We start from the raw sequence: 17,785 nt of genomic DNA, 5'->3' as shown, positions 1-17,785 counted from the left end.
GGTACTGAGCCTGATTGTCCCCGGCTCCATTATATATAATGAAACCACGTGTTCTGGCTAACAGCACAGACTGATGCCTTTCGCGCACGAAAGTGCAGCAAAAGCAAATTACAGTTTTTACCTCGCAGCCAGGAGGGAGGCTAACTGAAAGATAAACATCCCATCACAACTTTTTGCGAAAACTATGGGAATACGAGGGAGAGGGGGGGCGATCTCAGGTATAACTAGAAGCACGCGCACTCTGCAGAAGAAGAATAGAGCCGAGCCCCTTCTTGACCGACCGATCCACGACTGTTGTGTGAGCGGTGTTTGGGACCCACCTGTACAGATGCACATTAGGCAAGATATTGTTTTCTGGGATTGTGTTCTTATAACTAACAACAAGAAATTGTAACTAAACTTGTTTTATAAACTATACTCCGTAGAACAGTCCAAGCAACAAAAAAACATGTTGATTAAAGAAACTAAATCTTGTTCTAGCCGGGAACACGCAAAAGTTGTGATTTCCCAGTGTGTTTGTTCAAGGGTACCGAGTCCGATTGTCTTGTGTGTGCCATTTTTCAATCATATTTTTTTAAAAAGGAGGCGAAGCCCCGGCCTCTGCATCGAGTGATGCATGCAGCCATATATTAAGTATTCCAGTCTCAACAGAGTACATAAAAAGTCTACGCATCAAATCGCTAAAAGCGCAAAATAAAAGATACAAGGCAAGCATCGCGTCCAAACCGGAGATGACCAGAAGATCTAGATGCCTAGACACCTATCCTATTAATATGACGCCGTCCAAACCGGTTGAAGATACCCTGTGCTACCATCTCCCAACGGGCACACCCAGTAAGCATAGGCTCCCTGGCTGCCACAGGAGTGAGTAACGACCACGTGCGGATCAGTGCGGTAGCCCTGAAGATAACCTGCAGAAAGTGAATATTTCGTAATCTGTTAAAAACTAAGTCATTTCTGCTGTTCCAAATAGCCCACAAAAGTGCACATGCACCGACGCGAATAAGTTTAGCCAATTGAACATCAACTCCCTGTAACCACGTTCCAAATAACGCGTTCAAACTATTAGGAGGGGTACTCAGTCACATGAGTAAGATTGCTCTTGTATTCAGTCAGTCTCTTAGTGGTGGCCAGGAAAAAAAGTTGGTACTTCCTTCACAGCGAGATTTCCTTTTTTTATTTTCATTTCACAGGAGGGGTTTCATTACTACAAGAGTAGTACAGAATTATATATGCCTGCGAGTAGGAAAGTATCCAGGTGAATAAAATTCAGTTGATATGTCTAGAGATCTTGCTCTGTCATCATCAGTACAGAATTACTGAATTGGCCAAGAGTTGGAGATCATTGAACTGGGAGTAGGCCTGCTCACTTCTCCAACAAAAGCAAGTGGAAATAATATCCCAGAGATCTCCACTGTCCAGTACTATCTTTGAGGACAAACGAGGATTCTATAGAACAGAGAAGAACAACTCAGGCCGCAGCTGGAAACGAATAAGGCCACTACGGACATGACGGTGTGTACACTTCCAACCTAGTTTGTGTTCAAGGGGTGCTTCCGCTAGAAATCTTCTCTTAGCCAAATCTGCTAGATATCTGCTGATCGAAAAGATTCCTTTCATCTGATCCATACATATATCTACACCTGTTCCAGGAGCACCATCGTTGAAAGATTTTGCTTCACAGCACAAGCTTTTATACAACACCTACCTGTCCATGGATCACATGCTAGGCTTGGCTTGTCGTCAAGTCCGATTCGGCGCCTTCATCCGATAGGTGTCATACTGCATCCACTTCTGCAAAGTAACCAATATTCAGCTAGGGATTCTCTTACTGTGTCGGGCTTATAGAATCAAAGAGACATGCCCCTCAAATTTGCGAATGTCACGGGCACCAATGGTCTAGTGATAAAATAGTACCCTGCGACCCGAGTGATCCAAACCCCCGAACTTCCCCAGCCCCAATAACACCACCGCGCGATAGGAGGCCCTGCCCGCTCCGGCGAGCGGCGGGCGATAGCGCACCCCGCCGTCCCCACCCCTCCTCCTCCCCTTTCCCTCCCCCGCCGCCACCGGCTCCTGCCACCGGGTAAAGCCCGGCCGGCGTCGATGGCGGCGGGGCATCACATCCCTTCCTCTCGGCGGGTGCTGTCGCGGGACAGCCACTTCGGGTGGAGGCACGCAGCTAGGCGGGGCGGCGTGGCGCGGCGGTGCGGGCGTCGCGGCTCCGTGGGCGGTGGCGCGGAAGGCCGCGGGTCAGGTGGGGCGCGTCTGCGCAGGGACGCGGGGGTGCCCTCGATTCAAATCTGGACCTGAGGCTCCTCCGGTGGGCTGCCTGCTGTCGTCGATGGCCTCGGCTGCTGGCGGGGTTGGCGCGGGTTCGGGCCGCCGGCGGCTGCGCGGCTGCGGCGGGCGCCCCGGTGACGACGACGGCTCCAGTCGGCGCGTGGTGGGCTGCTAGGGCCTCGGTGGTGGCGGGTTGGCCTCTTCCCGGCCAGATCTGGTGCGGGACGTGGCGGACGGCGCAGGGCCAGGGGGCGTGTGGCCAGTGCAGATCCGGCGAGGCAGCGTGCGCCCGTCGCGGTGGTGCTCCTCGGGACTTCCTGGTCGGTGGTGGGGCGGGGCTACTGCCTCGTTCGGCAGCGGTCGATCCGGGACTATAGGTGGCAGTGCGGATCTGGTCCGTGGCAGAGGATGGCGGTCGGTGGTGTACAGGCAGTGGGCCGACCTAGTCCGCGGTGGTGCTTGTCACCGCGTTAGTGCCACTTCTTGTTGCTCCTTCGTGTCGTCGGTCCGAGTGGGCACCCCTGTTGCTGCTATGCCGTGGACAGATCGACGGCGCTGACTATGGGTGTGGCGGCATGTAAGTTTGTCTCGGGCTAGTTGTGGACCATGCCGGGGCTTGCTCGGTGGTGGTCGTCTGCAACTACTAGGCCGTGCTCCTCACAGTCAACGATGATTGTCTGGGGATGCAGGCGTGGATACCCCCTACTGTGGGATGTTCACCCAGGCCAGGCGGTTGGCGGTGACGACGTGGGTGGGGGTTGGGTCCAGCTTTGGACTCTCGGCGGTTGTGGTTGGTCCCTTCCGTCGGCGGGGGTGCAGCAAGGACAATGACGGTCCGGCGCCTTGGTGGAGGTGGCCGGCGGCGCGAGTGGTGGTGGTGCTTCCATTTGGCGGCAGGGCGGACTGATCGTGTTGCAGCGGCCAGGATGCTCCCTGTGCGAAGGTGTCGAGGAGCGGCTTGGACGGGGGCGGCGTCGCAGACGGCGTGCTTTCTGCAGCACGACGGTGGGAGCTTTATGGGCCTGGTTTGCTCCCGCTATCGCGTTCGGTCGGTTACCGTCATCGACGGTGGAGGTTGTGCCCTCCCGCGTGCCGTTGGTGATGATGCCCTTAGCCCCGGCTCCTCTTCCTCGTCGTACAGACCCCTCCTTACGTTGTTGTGGTGAGCCGGCGTGGAAGCTTCAAGTCTGTGTAGGCGCGGGGTGGTGGTCGGTTTGGTGACGGGCTCCGATGCGCCTGAGGTGGAGGTTGGGATCGGGAGAAATCCCAGTCGGCCTGGTCGACACCGTCGCGGTGGCGCCTGCGAATGTCGCCAGACCTTCCTGTAGGGCGTTGGGGCTACCCTTCCTTTCCCCTCGCTGCGTATCGGGGGAATCCCTTAGCAGCAGCGGCGTCATCGTCGCATCCCTTCTTGGAGGTGTTGAGCTTGGTGGGTGTTTTTCGGTGTGCGCAACGGTCGTGGGGCTTCTCCGTTTTCGATGATCCGCCGGTGTTGGCATTTGTTTCTTTTACTCTTTCTTTTATGTTTCTTTTGGGCGTGCATGTGTTGTTTTCGCCCCAGCATCTATCGTTGGATGTACCAGAAGTGGTTGCTTTGTAATACAAAGCGGGGCAAAAGCCTGTTTCGAGAAAATAGTACCCTGCCACGATACAGACCCGGGTTTGATTCTTGGCTGGTGCATTCTCCTTTTTTCGGTGTATGAGCATACACACACTTGCATCATTTGTTTGTCTTACCGCTGATCCTAGTTTTGGTAAGCCTCTGCTCATCCCAATGGAATAGCATTTGAACAGCAAAGTGTGTGTTCTGTGTTTGATGTTCCAGAGTTTTATACTACACCCATTTTTTCCCTAGTTTTGTTCCTATAAGTCACATTTTTTTACTCCTCTTTCAAACATAGCAATGTGTCTGCTACTTTGGTAATTACCGACTGTAAGTTAATCTGGCATATATATACAGGGTAAAGAAAAAAAGGGACTAGCTATCTTGCAATAAGTGTGTGTTACTTTTCTGGTAGCCCACTCATCCATTCTTATCTTCCCCTTGCTCCTCCCCCTTCACCCAAGCAATCTCTCCCCTCTTAAATGAGAATTGAGAAATACTGATCTAGATATACCTCACCTATCTGCCCAGTCCTTCAATGTTCACCTTCTCATATTAATTTATCCGCCCTCTCATAAATGTTTGCCTCTACATTCGTCCTAAATTTAGATCTGGTAGGCATCCGACAGATCCAGCACATCTCGACACAATTTTTTTTAACTATCCCCGAATGTATGAAACTCCTCGGAAAAATGAAAGAGGGACTCGGTTCTAGCTCGCAGATATGCAAGAGTTAAGAGTTTAACGATGGCTCGTTGTTGGTAGAGCCTTTCCATCTCTATGTGTCGTATCCGATGGTGTGAATGGCTCGAAGGCCTACATTCATGTTGCCTCTTCGGCCTATGAGTTCCTTTTCAATGTTACTTCTGCTTCACGTTCACAGGTCGAGGACACGAACCTCATTTTTCTGAGTCGCACTCTGCCCCTTTGATCTACGACTGCACAAGCTTTATATTTTTTGTTAAACTATGTGAATATTACATTGGGTGTGAATGCAATTTGATCCAACAAAAATAAATAGCCCCAAAATAATATTTATCCTTTTTATAGAAACAAATACGGTAATATTTATTCATACGTGGTTGACTGGTGCCAAAAAATTACTTTCTCCTAATCAGATTTTGCACTCCCAATATATTTTCTTTACCGCATAAACTTTCCGAGTCTCTGAATTTTTTTGGTCCATATAATCCGAGTTTTTCCCATGACGCCATCACCCCACTTCTCCATTTTTCAATCTCTCGGTCCAATCTGCGTCGACCCCAAGCAACCCGTACCCCGCTTGATCTCCCACCCCACACGATGGCGGCCTCACCGCAAAGCGCGTCCCTCTACTACTAGTTCCAGCCACCACTCACTCTCGTTCTCATCCATCCGCAGCATTGGTAGTTGAAGCCATCAATTTTTCAATAATTGTATATCGCTCCATGTAACACCCATAGAGCCATCTCCCACGACATTAACGACATGGACTAGACCAATTATTGGAGGGCAAGGAGCAAAAAACCTGAATTTGCGGGCAAGAATTTTACGAAGGGGACTACGACATGGACCAGACGAATTATTGGATGGCAAGGAGCGGAAATCCTGAAGTCCTGGCAAGTAGTTTACAGAGGGGGCTACGGCATGGACCACGTCAATTATTTTTACCAGGCCAATTATTGGAGGGCAAGGAGGGGAAATCCTGAATTTACGGTCAAGTAGTTTATGGAGGGGAGGCTCCACAGGTGTTACACGGAGAGATATACATTATTGCATAGCTTTTCAACTATAAAAAGATTGTCTTTTTTTTCTTCTACATGACCATGTTCACGAGGGTAGCTTATTTCTTATGAATTTTTAATTGATTATCTTCATAGTTTTGTGATTCATTGTTTTGGCTCATGATTTGTAAATACTTTGTCCCTGTGAGTACTGATTTATCATTTTCTTGACCCCCAACAAATTCCATTTTATATAGAGTGATTAAAGTAAGTAGATGCACTAAGCACATAACATGTGCTGTACATGATGGCTCTAGCTATAAGTTAGAACCTTGACCTCATACCAAATCAACCGAAACTTAGAACTTCGTACAGATCCTTATTTTCAAGATGGATTACATACGTAGACCTATAGTAGCGCATGCAACATACGTAGGCACAGTGCACGTGCTGGCCAATATTACAAACTTTGACAAATTAAAATGGATGGATCTGGAATTCTAGATTTAAAGCAAGTGAGCTTTAATCAGTCGATCTACCACCTTTCATAAGAGGAAAGACTGGGCGTGTTGCAATGCCACACTGCCCTGATGAATGCTTTGTTCCCCTCTTCATTAGTATGTAGCCTTTGTCGCCCCATGTTGTCCCCCACGAGTTCTTCACGATCCAATACTTGGCTCCAGGGGCGGACGCATGTACTGAGTCAGCCCCATTTTGTTGTTGTTGCCCATAACCTACAACGGTGACGGCATGGTTCAGTTTAGTTGTACTACATGGCCCGTTGTAGATTCCTCCCTTGTAGTGGTGGAAGTGACTGCTATGTGACGAGATGGAAACTGCCACAGGTTGGTTTGCCACAGCGTTCATCAGCGACACCTCGCTATTGCTCTTGACTTTCCTGAAGCCAACGATCTTTGCCGCCGGTTTACGGTTCCTCAAGCACCGACCTCTGACGGCCTTGTATTTGTAGGAAGATGTGCTGGTGATCCCTCCATTCTTTTTGATCCACTGGAAAGCTCTGGTCACCAGGCCACCTTTGCAACCATTATCAAGGTAGTCGCAATCTATCAGCTGTTGCTCCGACAGAGACACCAGAGTCCCTCTCTTGATCTTGTGTATTCCTTCAATTGTAGCGACGGTGGGGAATGCCCAGCAAGATCCTGCAGTTCCATACCAATTCTTAACTTAATCATTATGCTTTCTGCGCATATAAAAGAGAGAGATACATATTAACCAACTAAGATTCTGGTACTGTTTGTTACTTTGTTAATAAGTTGTGGTTAATATATATATATATATATATATATATATATATATATATATATATATATATATATATATATATATATATATATATAAGTGGAGAAAAATATGAACAAGAGATGTTATGTGTACCACATTGCTTTTGGTTTTTAACCGGGGTGACGACGCCTCTCTTCCTCCAGTCGATGCTCCTTGGCGCGCTGGCCGAGAAGTTGGCGTACACGGTGGCACCCTTATGTGTGCCCAAGCCATCTATAGACCCAGCATGGGTGGTGATAATCTGCTCGTCGTCGTCACCATCTTCCGATTGGTCATCCTCCAAAATCTGCCCGGTGTATAGCTCCATGAACTCTTCATTTGTAAGGTCGGTGAAGGGGCCCTCCCCAAGCTCGTACGTGAGCCCAGAGGTGGCCGCCTCGGCATTTACGGCCTCTATGAACCTCATGTTGCTCCTGTATACCTCAAACCGGCGAGCCTTCTCACCGGCGGTGGAGTAGGATCTGTTGTGCACCGTCATCCACACGTGGAAACGGTCCATCATCAGATCTTGGTGGTTGTCGGTGTCGATGTCCGACTGCTCACTTGGAAGAACATCACTTGTCAGCAGCGACTCTGAAGAGCAGCCAGCTAGTAATAGGCAGCTTGTGGCAAGGAGCACATAGAGCCCTAATGATGAACATCTAGAAGTGGAGAACATGATCGTGTTACCACTCATTTGATGGTAGTGCTAATGTGTTGGTGTTGATTGGATGCCGCATGCTCAGCTTAGTTGTGTTCCTTTTATAGCCTAAAATCAGACAGCTATATGGAAGAAGTAACATGCATAAACAGGCGCCATCAGGCCCATCACAGTTAATTAAGGCTAAGTACGGATGCTCAAAAAATTAAAGCGACTGAAAGGTGTAAGTCATTTCCATACATGCACGTCACGTTGCTTACGTAAGACGCATGTACGTCATGACCCTCGCGTAACAAACGAAAGGGAGTTGGGTGCATGTATGTCATATGAACCGGCTTTCTAAAAATGCATTTTAAATTCGTTTTAAAATGTTAAAAAAATTCAAAACAAAATTCCACACATACATTGTACAAAGTTTTGTGGAAGAATCTCTTTTTATTTTGCCTCCGTAAAATGAATAATTTATGTGGTCCTAAATAACATTTCATGACATATTTTTTCCTTTTTTTGCACAGGCCAAATGGAAGATTATTATTCCTTAAAATTTTCTATGCGTACATAGAATGTTAAGATGTATGCATTTTTTCAGAATTTTTGGGCAATTAAAAATGAGTTTCTCAAAATGGGTTCATATGCCCATGGGTTTATCCGTGACTTCTCCGGCAAGTCTTGCCCAACCATATGGACAATGAGGTTGTCGGTGTCTAAAAACCAGACATCAGGTCGTTGTGCGAACAACCTTTTTTGATAGTCCGTCGAGGGACTAAAGAAAATATGTTTCCTCAAGCATCGTCATTGTCGGAGAAGATGAACTAGGGATGAGCGTACATAAGTAGTACCCAGGTTCATGCCACAATAGAGGTGTAATATCCTATTCCTTCTTGATGATATTTCTATGGTAGTGTTGAAATACAAGTTGTATTCTTGTGCCTAGCTACTTCTATTTATACTACCATGTCTTAATTGCTTTTAGGGAGAGGATCCTTCCGGCGCCCATTAGTCCATAGCGTACTCCGGGAACTGTCTGGCTTCTCCGTCATGATTAAGTGGAGTATACTTTCTTGCGTTCGGTTGGCTACCGTAAGGAGCTCCTGTAGCAGCATGGGAGCGATGGAAGACTTCTTAGAGACTGTGGATGGCCCCGAGGAATGGCACACCTGTTCGTGGCTTTTGGTCAGACGATAGGTAGGTCGTGTCCCATCGCTAGGGTGTGACGTCATCCCTGATAGTGCAGGAAGAGCATTTAATGCTCAGTTGTATCGTCTTATCGTCTCCATTGTCGAGAAGGAGGAAACACCTTTACGCATATGGACCCCTTCCCTTGGTATCCCTCCAAGCCCTTTCTGGGCGCCAAGGGCTCGGTGAGGATAGCACGTCGCCACTATCACACCCATGACTTAGCAGGTCCTGAGCACCCTAGTTCCTATTGGACCGTCTGTAGCCCCTGGCTCCAGGTATGCATCGCGTTGTTGGGATTGCGAGACGGGGATGGGTCCATGTTTTGTAGGGACTTGATATGTGGTGATCGGTAGCTGATGGTAGGAAATCGAGCCCATGATCCAGTAGTGGTTAATGCCTTATGTGACATGACTTTCTAGTCGGAGGGGTGAAACATCCCGTCGATCCATGCGCCACCTCGGAAGAGAGGCCTGGGGGTGGAGAGAGTGGAGCGATGCTCTTGGACCAGCGCGGCGGTTGCATCGTCTTTATAGAGGCCTTGGATTATGGTAGATCTTTTCTTCCACAGATCTTCTTCTTCTTCTCCCGTCGCTTGGCCATCATTACAAGAGGGCATGCTTTCCATTGTCTATCTCTTCGTGAAGACATATCTTCCCTGCTATCAATGACTTCCTGCAAGGAAAAGGAGGCGGCTTCATACGAGCGGGCGCTGACGCTAGGAACGCCGGAGTTCGCCCACTAGGACAGCCTCAAGTCGTTTCTCTCCTTAGTCTACCCCATATTCCTCATCGCTGGCATGGTACCACCCTTCTTCGACTCTTTTCTGGACGTACTGTAGCATTACCAGGTTTGAATGCAGCACTTGCATCCAAACATGGTATTGGTCCTAGCTGTTAGACTGTATATACGTAGCGTGTCTGTATATAACTGTATATGACGTGTACGGTACCTCTTGGTACCTCTATATAATGAGATAGCCGCACCCACCTTTAGGGTGTCGAGCAGTTCCCTAAACATATTATTTAACATGGTATCACATTAGGTTACGATGTCGTCTTCCGCTGCCCTACCCCTAGACGCCGCCGCCGCCTCATCCGCAGCGTGCGCCCTAGCCGCTGCTGCCGCTCCTCCCGCCACGACGGCCTCCGCCTCTGCTTCGCCCTTCCTCGCCTCCAATCCCCTCGCGTGGTGGCAGCCTCGATCCCCGGCTCAGCCCTCGCTGGGATCGGTTCAGCCGCCGCCTGCAGTCGGGCCTGGTGCGGGGGGCTATCCGCCGCCGCCGGCCTCCTCCGGCGGCCTGTCTGCCTCGCCCAACGTGGTCGCGCCGCCACCCCCTCGTGGCCCTGCGCCCATCCCCTCCGGCGACCACTCGACGCCAACCCACGGCGCCCCGCCCGCGCTGACCTACGGCGCGCCTCACGCGTCGGCCTACGGCGCCCCGCCCGCGTCACTACGGCCCCCTTGCCTATGGGGCCCCATCGACGCCGCCGTTTTCCTGGTTGGCGCCTCCCTACGGTGCGCCGCCTATGCAGCCCTACGCCGCGCCTCCGGTGCCGCACTACGGGGCCCCACCTACGTCACCCTATGGGGCCCTACCTGCGTCGACCTACGGCGCCTACCCGTCGTCATCGTATGATGGTGTGGCGTCTGCTGCTCCTGCACCGTCCCTGGAGACGGCGCCACCGATGGGCCACTACGCGTCTCCGCCATCGGCTCACGCTGATCATGCCGCGACACCGTCACCCTTCTACTTCTCGCACCTCATCCCGGTGCAGCTCACGCCCGACAATTACTTGTCTTGGCGTGCACAGGTGCTGCCGCTCCTTCGGAGCCGCTACCTGGAGGGTTACGTCGACGACACCCTTCCGTGCCCGCCGGTGTATCATCCAGCGTACCATACGTGGGTGGCCCAGGATCAAGCCATCCTCTCTGCCATCCAGTCGTCGCTCACCCCGAGCGTCTCGTCGCTGGTCCTCTTCGCCTCTACGTCGCGGGATGCGTGGACGTCGCTCCACACCATCTTTGCCTCCCAGTCTCATGCTCGGGCTCATGCTATCCGCACTGAGCTGGGCGAGACGAAGCTCCGTGACATCAGCATCACGGACTACTTCAACAAGATGACTGGCCTGTCTGACACGCTGGCCTCCATTGGCCAGCCGCGTCGCCCCGAGGACTTCACCACCTACGTCTTGAACGGCCTCGACGACAACTATGATAATCTCATTGAGAACATCAATGGTCGCGACGTTCCCCTTCAGCCTCGTGAGCTCTACTCACGCCTCCTCGGCCGCGAACAACGCATCAAAGCGCGCCATGCCTCCCCGAGCTTCTCCGCCGCCAACGCCGCAGCCCGCGGCAAACCTCAGAAGCCGACAGCTGGCGGCAAGCCGGCGACCGCCCCTCAGCAGCAGCCCCGCGCCTCTGCGCCTTCCGTCACTGGCGGGGGTTGCCCGCGCGTTGTATGCCCCTGCTGCGGCGCCCAGCAAGCTTGCCAACTGTGCGGTCTTGAGGGTCACATCGCCTCCCGCTGTCATCGACGCTTCAAAAAGGACTTCCTCGGCATTGGAAACAATGGCAAAGGCAATGACAAGCAGGCGGCCGCTGCTGTGGCGAGCACCGAGCACGGGCACACTCCGTCCTACTCCATTGATCCGGCATGGTACATGGACATGGGAGCTACCAATCACCTGACGAGTGAGATGGGCAAGCTCTCCACCCAGGAGCCATACCGCGGTCATGATCAGGTTCACACCGCCAACGGAGCAGGTATGCGCATCTCACATCTTGGTCAGGCCGCTCTTCTTACACACAATTCCTGAAAACTGCACCTTCGTAATGTTCTTCGTGTTCCTTCTGCTACACGTAGTCTGTTATCTGTTCCTCAGCTTACTCGTGATAATCCTATCTTCGCTGAATTTCACCCTTTCTTATTTTATATTAAGGATCGGGACACGAGAGCCGTTCTGCTTAAAGGTCGTCTTCGCCATGGCCTTTATGCGCTTGATGCGCCACCTGCACCTCCTGCGCCGCATCCCCCCAGGTGTTCACTGGTGTTCGCGTGGCTTCTTCACACTGGCATGCGCGGCTTAGTCATCCTGCTGCTCCCATAGTTCATCATGTCCTGCATCGTCATGAACTTCCAGTTATGTCCAATAAAAATGCTGAAACTGTCTGTGATGCCTGTCAGCAAGGCAAGAGTCATCACCTTCCGTTTTCTGAGTCTAGTCGTGTCGTTAAACAGCCTCTTGAGCTAGTGTTTTGTGATGTACGGGGTCATGCCCAAACGTCTGTCAGTGACCATACTTATTATGTCAGTTTTATTGATGCTTACAGTCGGTTTACGTGGCTTTATCTTATCAAGCGTAAATCTGATGTGTTGGATGTGTTCATTCAGTTTCAAGCACATGTTGAGCGTCTCCTTAAGCATAAGATTCTTCATGTTCAGTCGGATTGGGGGGGTGAATATCATCATCTCAATTTGTTCTTTAATAAGCTTGGGATCTCGCACCGTGTGTCTTGTCCTCATACACATCAGCAGAATGGCGCCGCTGAACGTAAGCATCGCCATCTTGTAGAAACTGGCCTTACTTTACTAGCTCATGCCTCCGTTCCGTTTCGGTTCTGGAGTGATGCTTTCTCCACAGCCTGTTTTTTTAATAAATAGGCTTCCTTCACGACGCTTGCAAATGAAAACTCCTCTTGAACTCTTGCTCAATTAACTCCCAGACTACACTTTCCTGAAGGTTTTTGGATGTGCATGTTGGCCTCACCTTCGTCCGTACAATAAACATAAGCTAGAGTTTCGGTATAAAAAGTGTGTTTTTCTTGGGTACAGTTCCCTTCATAAAGGGTACAAGTGCCTTCACGTTCCCACCAATCGCGTTTACATATCTGGTGATGTCGTGTTTCATGAGAGCGTGTTCCCTTTTGCTGCACTTCCGAACAACTCTACTAATCCTACACCACCTGTGCACTCCGCTTTACCTTCGCCTGATCAATTTGTAGATGTTGCATATGCTCCTATGTTGCTCCCTAACCATGCTGCAGGTATTGGAGGTGGTGCTCGCCTTGAACTTCTGGATGATCAGGCGACCGAAGTCGATCACACTCGCGTCGTCGATCCTATGCATGGCGCATGCACGCCGGGTCGTGCCCGCCAGCCCGCTGCCGTGCCGCCCGTGGCGGTCACGCCTGTGCCGGCCTCCCCCGCGCCAACTTCTCCCGGCCCAGCTTCGCCCAAGCTGGGCTTGCCCGGCCCAGCCTCCCCGGCCACCTCCTCGTCGCCTGGCCCCGTGGCCAGCTCTGCCCCGGCTCCGAGCGGGCCGGCCTCACCCGGCTCATCATCACCGGCCTCGCCAGCGACGGACGCTGGCCCAGCATCGCAAAACACCGCCTCGCCTGCGTCTGGCTCGTCGTCGCCACCAGCGTCTCCTACTGCTGTGGCTCTTCGCCCTCGCACACGCAGTCAGGCTGGCGTCTTTCGTCCAAAGAAGCGCACTGATGGGACTGTTGCATGGATTGCTGCCTGTGTTGCCCATGCCGTTGCGGATCCCACTGCTGAGCCTCGACACTTTTAGGCTGCTCTCGGTATTCCGCACTGGCGCGCTGCTATGGAGGAGGAATTTCAAGCTCTCTTGAAGAATGATACTTGGCGACTGGTTCCTCCTGTTTCTGGGGTCAATATTATTGATTCCAAGTGGGTCTTCAAGGTCAAGAAGCATGCTGATGGTTTCATTGAACGCTACAAGGCACGGTTAGTTGCTAAGGGCTTCAAACAAAGGTATGGTCTTGATTATGAAGACACGTTCAGTCCAGTCATCAAGCCTACTACCATTCGTTTGCTGCTCTCTTTGGCTGTTACTCGCGGATGGTCTCTCCGTCAGCTTGATGTGCAGAACGCCTTTCTGCATGGAGTTCTAGAGGAGGAGGTTTATATGCGTCAGCCACCTGGTTTTGTTGATCATGCACGTCCTCAGCATCTCTGTCGCCTGGTGAAGGCTCTCTATGGACTGAAGGAGGCTCCTCGTACATGGCATGCACGCCTTGGCTCGGTTCTTCGAGCTCATGGTTTTGTTTCCTCCACGGCTGATACATCATTGTTCCTTCTGCAGCTTCCTGAGGTGACGATGTACATGCCGGTCTATGTGGATGATATCATCCTCATTAGCTCGTCTAATGCTGCTGCCGAGCGCCTTGTTTCTTCGCTGAGTGGAGCTTTTGCTGTCAAGGATTTGGGTGCTCTGCACTATTTCCTTGGCTTGGAGGTCTCACGGTCTTCTGCTGGGTTGACTCTCACTCAGCATAAGTACTCTCTCGACTTGCTGCACCGTGCTGGTATGTTGAAGTGCAAGCATGCTACCACTCCTATGTCTGCCACTGATCGGTTGTCTGCGCTTGATGGAGACCCTCTTTTGCCTGATGATGCTACTGAGTACCGCAGCCTCGTTGGTGGTCTGCAATACCTCACTATCACCAGACCGGATGTCTCTTATGCAGTCAACCGTGTATGTCAGTATCTTCATGCACCCAGGACGTCTCATTGGTCAGCTGTGAAGCGGATTCTGCGCTATGTTTGTCTGACCGGCTCGTATGGCTTGCTCCTAAAGCCTGCTACATCTTGTGAGCTTTCGGCCTTCTCAGATGCAGATTGGGTTGGTAGTCCTGATGATAGGCGATCCACGGGGGGCTATGCAGTATTCTTTGGTCCTAATTTGATCGCCTCGAATGCTCGCAAGCAAGCTACAGTATCTCGCAGTAGTACTGAAGCTGAATACAAGGCGGTTGCTAATGCCACAACTAAGCTCATATGGGTACAGTCTTTGTTGAGAGAGTTGAGAGTCTCTCAAGATCAGCCTCCGATACTTTGGTGTGACAACATCGGTGCTACATACCTCTCATCGAATCCGGTATTCCATGCCCGAACGAAACACATTGAAATTGACTATCACTTTGTCAGGGAACGTGTTGCACAGAAGCTACTCCGTATTAAGTTCATCTCTTCCAAGGATCAACTTGCTGACATCTTCACGAAGTCTCTTCCACAACCTCAGTTCGTAGGATGTAGGCACAATCTTAACTTGCTTTGTACTTCAGGCCACAGTTAAGATTGAGGGAGGGTGTTAGACTGTATATACGTAGCGTGTCTGTATATAACTGTATATGACTTGTACGGTATCTCTATATAATGAGAGAGCCGCACCCACGTTTAGGGTGTCGAGCAGTTCCCCAAACATATTGTTTAACACTAGCAACCTTTGCCCACTAGTGTGACGACTTTGTTGGCGATGCATGATGCCAATGCTCGAGTTCTTCCGCTATTTCTTCACCATGCACTTGTGTATGGGAAGCCAGAGCCAAATCTCTAGTTGTGTGGGATTTTGTTTCGTTGGCAAGAAGGGGGAGGAGAATTTTCCATACCCGAGGCTTTATACCCATCTCAAGGAGTGGCGTTGGAGATGGATGCTTATAATTAACGTTTCAAGTACAGCGAACAAGCGCAAACCAACTTGTGATTGGATGGTTAGGAGGATTGTGGTATCCCCTGCCCACCAGAGTTCAAGCCCCAGACTTGACGTTGGTGCTTGCATTTTCCTGGATTTATTCCAGGTCTTCCGGCGATGTGCTTTCAGTGGGAGGAGACTTTCCATCGACAACGAAGCCGTCAGTGCCGACTTCGTCAATCTCAAGATGATGTGCCGACTTAGTCTCTCGAAGGTGCTCATAGGGATAGGGTGTAGAGGTTTGCCTGGCGACCAGAAACACTAGTACGGTGCCATTTCCTGATGGCTCCCCTTTGTTGGTGACCTCGTGGTCGTCGGTTATGAGGGGATTGACAGATCCCACGCATGCGGATTATTTTTACTTAGGTTTTAGGTCCCTAGTAGCTTAGGCCATGAGGGGGTCGATGTCTTGGCTTCGACGGCGGTGACGGTGATGCTGAATAAAGAAGCTCCAGACTCTTCTCCGGTGAGGCGATCGTCGCTATCTCACTGATGGATTTGGGAATCAGTCATTCAAACGGGGATATCTTGGCAGCGGAGACATCCTTGTGGTGGACTTGTGTCCTTTTGTCCAGGAACGGATGCAGATTGTGGTCTGCATCGACGACATCTAGAAGACGAAACGTGTACTCGGTTTATGGTTGATGGATGGTAGCTATGGTTTCTCGTTCGGCATCTTAGACGTGGTGGGTTGTGAGATATGGAGTTTGATGACGTGTACCGGGTGTTGCCCAGGTCTAATTTATTCAACGGTAATGAATTTATCATTTTTCAGTCACCTTAGGGTTCGCAAAGCTAAATACCAGCGATAGAGACGCATCGGGCACGGTTGAAGAGGCAATGCGCCATTTTTTGTTTGGTGTGTGTAGGGGTGATGCTGAAAACAGGCAACGGACGTTGATGTAATTCTCAATTATGTCCTGCCATGAAAAGAAAATGTGTGAGACGCATAAGGATTTTAACCCCTATATCATTCACTATAGGCGCGTCTTTTGCACCAATAGATGGCCCGCGAGGCAGGGGAGAGGGGCATTGAACCGAGGCGTGAGCCCTCACGCATTAAACCACGGAGCTGCCAGCTATTACACATTAAACCAACGATCTGCCAGCCATTATGCATCCTTGACGTTCGGTGTCTAGTCGCTGTAGCTCCAGAATTTATGCTCAATGGCCATGCAAAAGTTTCACATTTCCACTTTGTCACTTTACTTATTGTACTGTTGTGCAGAATGTTTTTTCCATGTACTATGGAGTGAACTCTTCCCAACACAAATTTACTGAAGTTTTAATCTTAAAGTAACTACTTTCTCCGTCTTTGTGTATAAGTCATCTTACAAAAATAAATAATATCGAAACACTTAGTCATGGTGCATTAACTTTCACCTCGTTTTTTGTTTTTTAACATGGATAAAAGAATCAACCAATAAGAGTCGTGGGGTGTGTATGTTTTTAATGACTTGAGACTAACTAGCACGACATGCAATGAAAAGGAAAAGCACTTCAAAGCGATCAATTTCCTAGATAAACTCCCCTGGCGGCGGCCTAGGGTTTTTCTCCCCTGGCGGAAACGTCTAGTTTTCCTTCGTGCAGTCGGACTACAACTCCCCTCCGGGGCAGGGGGACGATCTACATATACCCGCACCAGGGTAGCGCTCGGATCCTGTGCCGGAGTTCTGCTGTGTTCTATGGCGACGTCGGGATCGAGATCTTCGGCGAGTAGCGCAACCATGGCGGATAAGGCGATGGGTGTGGATGATCTGATAGGAAAACTGAACCTGCAAGAGAGAGAGGAGGACGATCTCAACTTCGATGAGGAATTCCCGGAGGAGTCTGCGGGTGCTGAGTTTATGGTGATAGCCAAAGTTCATACCGAAAAACCCTTCTGCAGGGGGGCGTTCTATGAGAGCATGCGCATGGCTTGGAGCTTGGCACAGGGGGCGACGTTCAGTGCGCTAGGAGCAAACCTTTTCTCGATCACGGTCAATTGCATGGGCGATTGGAAGAGAATCACGGAAGAAGGACCTTGGCTGTTTCGGGACCATGGGGTTTTCATGGAACCATATGACAGATTCACAAAATTTGATGAGGTGATGCTGGATAAACTCGCAGTGTGGATCCAAATTGTTGACCTACCTCCGATGTATAGGAAGGAACAGGTGATACGCTCATTGACCAGGAAAGTTGGGGAGGTATCGACTGTAATACTAAACCCTAGATGGGGTGACGGAAGGATTGTCAGGGTCCGGGTCAGGCTGAGTGTCAACGAACCGCTAATGAGGTTTGTCTCCATAACCAGGAATCAACGGAAAGTCTACTATTCCATTCTTTATGAGAAAATGCCGGTGTTCTGCTACGTATGTGGACATATGGGGCACACTTTCTTGGAACATGGTAATGGGAAGCACGACAGAGAGGCCATGGCTTGGGGAGACTGGATCCTTGCTGCTAGATCAGCGGGTCAACCGCAAGGGACTAGGCAGCAGGCTACAGGGGGAAATAAGGTCAACCCCCAGGGCAGAACTGATCAGGGGAGGCCATTGGCGAAGGAGTTGCAGGATGATGCTAATAGCCCACA

General features: G+C 50.6%; 1 protein-coding gene across 1 annotated transcript; it reads right to left on the bottom strand.

The window, feature by feature from the left end:
- Window positions 1–5,943: 5,943 nt before the first annotated feature.
- LOC123403116 (ervatamin-B-like) lies at window positions 5,944–7,593 on the bottom strand. The gene is made up of 2 exons (XM_045097082.1): window positions 6,985–7,593; window positions 5,944–6,749 (listed from the first exon to the last, which is right to left on the bottom strand). Exons 1-2 carry the CDS (start codon window positions 7,565–7,567, stop codon window positions 6,112–6,114), a joined length of 1,221 nt encoding a protein of 406 aa, XP_044953017.1. The 5' UTR covers window positions 7,568–7,593; the 3' UTR covers window positions 5,944–6,111.
- Between the last annotated feature and the right edge of the window lie 10,192 nt (window positions 7,594–17,785).

The sequence above is a fragment of the Hordeum vulgare genome, chromosome 6H, assembly GCF_904849725.1.
Source record: "Hordeum vulgare subsp. vulgare chromosome 6H, MorexV3_pseudomolecules_assembly, whole genome shotgun sequence".
NCBI lineage: Eukaryota > Viridiplantae > Streptophyta > Magnoliopsida > Poales > Poaceae > Hordeum > Hordeum vulgare.
The sequence above is the reverse complement of the archived record's forward strand: the minus strand, read 5'-3'. Positions and strand labels throughout refer to the sequence as shown.